At 33.0% G+C, this 5,659-nt stretch overlaps 1 protein-coding gene across 1 annotated transcript; it reads left to right on the forward strand.

Annotated features, from left to right (window-relative positions):
- Positions 1 to 212: 212 nt before the first annotated feature.
- Positions 213 to 5,433, forward strand: LOC134273936 (uncharacterized). Its single transcript, XM_062756160.1, has 9 exons — positions 213 to 387; positions 1,128 to 1,214; positions 1,650 to 1,932; positions 2,704 to 2,986; positions 3,121 to 3,357; positions 3,691 to 3,770; positions 3,973 to 4,083; positions 4,713 to 4,927; positions 5,237 to 5,433. Exons 1-9 carry the CDS (start codon positions 302 to 304, stop codon positions 5,403 to 5,405), a joined length of 1,551 nt encoding a protein of 516 aa, XP_062612144.1. The 5' UTR covers positions 213 to 301; the 3' UTR covers positions 5,406 to 5,433.
- Positions 5,434 to 5,659: the final 226 nt, after the last annotated feature.

The raw sequence follows: 5,659 nt of genomic DNA on the forward strand, positions 1-5,659 counted from the left end.
AGATATGAAGAACAGAAGACTAACAAAACTGCGCATGCGACAATAGTTGTGTCAACACCAGGACAAACACCATGTACTACAAAGGCACTGAGTGAATCAGAAATTAGTCAAATTACATCATCTGATCAAGAGCCACATTAGTTAATGTATTTTGAATTGTACATTGTATATGAAAGATTTATTTGCATGTCATGAGTATTATCAGTTTATTGATTTGCTTTGAAATGTGAAAAAGTAATGTTATAACAAGTAAGAATAATTTGTTAACAGTGTTTGGGTAATCACTTTTAGAGAATCTGAAATGTCTAGTGTTGAGGACTTCCATGGCTTAAGGTCAGATAAAAAACTAAACGTGGACAAATCCAGCAGTTTCATCAACCCGTTTGAGTAAGTATCAATTAATTTTGACATATTTATGAACTTTTAGAACACTATACAATGTTTTATATTATACAAATATAGCCCTATCATGACGTCAATCCATAGATATATCGACTTCACAGAAAAGCATATCGATCTCACATGAGCCTAACGGTGTTGCGTGAGGTCCATATACTTTTCTGTGAAGTGGATATAATGTATATCAATGAATGGACAAAAAAAGGACTATATTTCTTTTAACTATTTTCTGCAAAATACAAAGGCTACATGAGTTTTTTAAAGGAAGATTGTCAAAATGTAAAGAAAGAGATATATTATTGAAGAAATAATTCCTGCGTCAGAGGATTATATTGTCAGCTTTGTTAAATTAATTTCTAAGTTGATCCTTATGTCGCTTGTTTGAATCCCACTGTGGTACATGAAGACCGGTCCTTCAGATGAGACCATATAAACCGAGGCCCTGTGTGGCAATAGGTGCTGGCACAAAAAAGATCCCTCACTGCTAAATGGCTATAAGTGCTGTGGGTAGCTAGGACTAAATTTGAGGCTCTATGCCGGCAAGTGATGGCATCTTCATATGAGTGAAAAATTATATAGAGGGACGTTAAACAACATATACATGTAGTACAAACAAACAAAAATTACAGGATCTTTCTTCAGATTATCACCTTTCATTGTGAATTATATTGTGTGTGTGAAAGATTTGAGAAATAAAAATATTGCTACAAGTTCTTTTTTTTTTACAGACTTACTATTGATATATCTGAAAATGCTGAGATGTCTTACCAGTCATCAGATGACGAGTATGTGCCAAGCTTTGATATTACTTTACAGTAAGTTGAATTAACCTAATGCACTTTACTACTAGAAAATTTCTTTTTTAATGCTGGGTATTACCTCAATATTTGTGACATCATCACATTTAATGAAATTGTTGATGATTACTCTGAGTGGATTTATTGATGTGAAACAAACTTGTGAATATTATTTATTGAGTGTGAGACACAAATGCAACCAACTTGGACCAATTATTATACATGTATAAACAATTAATTGATCAAAAATATACAATTTTAGAGAAGCCAATATCTAAAAAAAATGATGAAAAGTAAAGAAAATTTAATTAAAACAATACCTGTAATAGATTTTACTCATCATGTTTATGAACATGTCAATATTTGTTGATATATTTTTTTTGTTTTCATGGGGGAAGGGGGCAGTAAATTGAAAATTATTTCATTAATTTAATTTTTTTCTTTTAATTTAAGACCAAATACAACTGTCAATATTGAAGAAGAAGAAGATGAAGGTGCTGATATGAATGAAAAAGATGGGTCAGATGAACCAGCTGTTGATATGGGTCCAGGCATACGAAGAATAGATGCAACGAATATAGATGCATTTATGTCAGACAGACCTTATCTTGTATATATGGATTGTCTTCTGAAGCTGGCTCATACTAATGTTAGACAAACCTGTACCCTGTCAGATTGCCATAGTGAAGTTACCTTAAAAACAGATAATGTTGGATCTGCCCTATACTTAACATGGGTTAGTTATAGATACATGTAGCTATATATTTCATTACTGAAGAAATTAAAATGTGGTTCTGTATATACATGTAGATATCACAATGTCTATTCATCCATCAATCTGTATATCAACACTTTTGGAAGATACATAATTCTTTTTATTTCTGCTTGTTTCAAATTTTCAAATCTCAAGTGACCGTTCATGGTAGCTTAGTTGGTAGAGCTTTCGCCCCGTAATCAAGAGACCGTGAGATCAAATCTAGACCGTGAATGACCTAAGTCAATAAAAAATGGGCAGCAACTACAGTACTCCTTCACCATCGGCACTTTGAATACTCTGTGTCATGGTAAATGTCGGCACGATAAAGATCCCTCACTGCTCAATGGCCCTGAGTGCTGAGTAAAGGTCAAAATTACATGTAGAAGCTCTTCACTGCTGTATGGTGACATCTTTATATGAGTGTAAAACAACATACAAACAATCAATCAAATCCAAGTGTTACCTTTCTTTGTTATACATACAGTCATGATACAGGCCTGTAGAGCTACAGTCTTGTCAGAGACTTCTGGTTATGGGATTGGCCATAGACTTAGATTTTGATGCCATTTAAAAAAGTAAAATGTTGTCATGTACAATTACATGTAATTATATAATAGTAGTGAGAGGAATGAGACAAATTATAGATAGGAGGTTGAAATTTTTGTACATTCCGAATGACTTTGTCAATTTATTCACAGTATTTTGGCATTTTTGTAATTTATATATACCGGTACTTGATTATTTTTTAAGGTATGCAAAAATGGTCATGTGCAGAACAAATGGTGTTCCCAACCACTTTTGAACAGGCGGCTACACACTGGAGACTTGCTCTTGGCTTCTGCAACTGTCTTATCGGGAAATAATTTCCAGAAAATAGATTTGTTTGCGAAAGTACTGGGTCTTCCAATCTTGAGTTCCTCAACATTCTTTAAAATACAACGTACATATATTGTTCCATCAGTAGACCATCATTGGACAAGCCATCTTGATTCTGTATTGGAAGAGTTCCGTGGGAAGGAGGTTGTTGTTTTTGGTAAATATTACTTGCTGAAACCTGGACATCTTATATAAAATAGATAGTTCATTTGTTAGAAGAATTTAAATTATATCTGATCTGAAATTAACACTGATACAATAAACTACATGTATCCTAATATTTATGTTTAGGTGATGGAAGAATGGACAGCCCAGGTCACTCTGCACAATATTGTTCCTATACGTTCATGGAAATGGAAACCAAGAAGATACTGAGCATTGTAACCATGGATAAAAGAATGACTGGGGGGAAAAGTACCAACCTTGAGAAAGCTTGCTTTGAAAAAGGCTTGCATTCTCTACTAGATGCTGGTGTGAACGTGGTTGAAGTTGTGACCGATGCACATCCTCAGATAGGAGCATTAATGAGTATGTAATTAAAATAACATAAAATTATAATTTTTCATAAAACCATCATGCATACATACACAATTCTTTCCATTCAATTTTTCTAGTTTAAAAATTAGTCATTGAAGTGTTTGAGGTCAATTAACCTAGCTGTTTTATGTTTGTTATATGTCAAATTTAGCTTTCATTTACAAAATATAATTTGAAACCTTCAGTGATTTTGACAGTAATGTTTATTATTGTGTCTACTTGTCTTGTGAAAAGAACTCGTGTGTAGAAAATGTAAACCATGTTCTATGACATGTTTCATCAAAAAAGAATATATCTTGATGACTCTTTAATTTTTACTTCTAGAGAAACCCCAGTATCGCAATATAAAACATTCGCTGGATATATGGCATGGTACCAAAAATATTGGAAAAAAAATCATTCAGGTATAACAGTATGAAAAAATCTGGGTCTATGGTTACAGCTTATAATGATAAACAGGCAGAAAAAGATTCCTAAATTTGTAAATGTATGTTAAGAACTTTTATTACTAATATCTGTGCAAGCAAGAATTATTACATAAGTCCTTCAAGTAAATAGTTAAACAGACAATCTTACTTTGTATGTTCAAGTTAAACTATTTTTCAGGTTGCTCAGGAGAAAGGGAAAAAGAACAAACAACTATTCGACTGGACAAAAGACATTGTTAATCACTACTGGCACTGTGCCTCCATCAGCACAACTGTTGAAGAATTTAAGGTACGTTTAATTAAAGATAAGACATTTAGGTAGGTTCAAAGTGACCATTATACATCTGCAACTAAGTTGGGGGATTGTTTGTGAGGATTTTCTTTGCCATTTGATATAACATTGTAAAGCTTCATCCCAAAACTCCCCTCAAATAGTAAAGATAGATGAAGTTTGTTCAAATCATGACCCCAGGGGTGAGGGTGCTGCATCAATGGACAAGCAATTAGTATTGCACAAGAATATATAGCGAAAAACTTTATACACCTTCTTCTCAAGACCAGGTAATCCATGATCAGTCATACTTATTAATTCAGAAACAGTCAGATAGTGTATGACTAGATTCAAATTTGTGTAGGTCATGGGTAAACAATAAAAAATCAAACTTGTAGAAAGAAATCTTTAAAAAATCTAAAACCATGATCAGTCCAAGAAATGAAGAAGCATCTTGTAGATTAAACAAATCATGCACATTCCCTCTGGGGAGGGAGTATTGGGGACCACTAATATTTAATCTTTTGAATGGTAAAAACTTGTTTCTGTATTTTTTTTTCTTAGCCAGCGTGTTCAGATGAGTGATGTGGCCCTTGGGCCTCTTGTTTTAAATGATAAAATGTGTTTAATTTTAAAATATATTTTAGGGTCACTGGATTGGTATTTTGCATGTTGTAAATGAACACCAGTGGATCTTGTCATACAGTGATGATTTCGAAAACAACAAGTGCAACCATGGGCCATTGCCTGCAGAAAGCAACAAAAGTTATCTGGAAAAAGGTTCAGATGCTCATATTGCCTTGCGAGGAATTGTCCTAAATACAAGATTATTAAATAGTATTCATTACTATTTAAATTGCCGGTAAGTTTATTGCAAGAATAATAGTTCGAATTTTACCTCAAAATTATAATTTTAAAAATCACCAAAAATGAACTCCAGATGAACAGTTAATTTGTAATGCTATATTATGTCTCTTATTGATTGACCATTTTTTACAAAGTATGTCTTTGCCCCAATTTACATGTAAGTGTATTGGGAAATTGTCGCACCGATCCGTTTTATTATAATTTAAATAACAAAGTGATTTAAGAAAGATTCTGGTTGAGCATTGCTCTTGATTCACTGCATTTCTGAATTCATAGTTATGTGCTTTTAATTCTTTTTCCACAGGAGCACTGCAGATCTGGAAATCTTCCAAAATGAAATCCTAGCCTATGCATCAAAAAGACACTCTTATTGCCCACCTGTGTATAGAGCTAGAAATCGTTTAGCTGCTTTAGACCACAATATTCATATTGGTAGACCAGCCCTTACCAAAGACGATGGAAATCCAAGGTAGCTGATTATATTAACATAATAGTAATACGCATTATAATATGAATATGGATAAATATCATGCTAAACTAATTCCTCACTATAACTTGATATAAACATTAATTCCAAGTGGGTTACCAATTAAATCTTAGGCAAGCTAAGTGATTATGAAATTACACTGTATATGCAACTTTATCATGTTGGATTACAAGTTTTTATTTGTTTGACACTTCGATGGAAAAGAACTTTCAACAAAAAATCAGCCAGATGGTCTGTCCA

Source organism: Saccostrea cucullata, unplaced genomic scaffold (genome assembly GCF_032062105.1).
Source record: "Saccostrea cucullata isolate Sc308-1 unplaced genomic scaffold, CSIRO_AGI_Scuc_v1 ctg7615, whole genome shotgun sequence".
NCBI lineage: Eukaryota > Metazoa > Mollusca > Bivalvia > Ostreida > Ostreidae > Saccostrea > Saccostrea cuccullata.

What these genes read in the sequence shown, in the direction of transcription:
- LOC134273936 (XM_062756160.1), top strand. Translation starts at nt 302, where the DNA reads ATGTCTAGTGTTGAGGACTTCCATGGCTTAAGGTCAGATAAAAAACTA. An exon ending in AGCTTTGATATTACTTTACA is followed by an intron (nt 1,215 to 1,649) that starts GTAAGTTGAATT and finishes TTTTAATTTAAG; the next exon opens with ACCAAATACAACTGTCAATA. An exon ending in TCAGATAGGAGCATTAATGA is followed by an intron (nt 3,358 to 3,690) that starts GTATGTAATTAA and finishes TTTTACTTCTAG; the next exon opens with AGAAACCCCAGTATCGCAAT.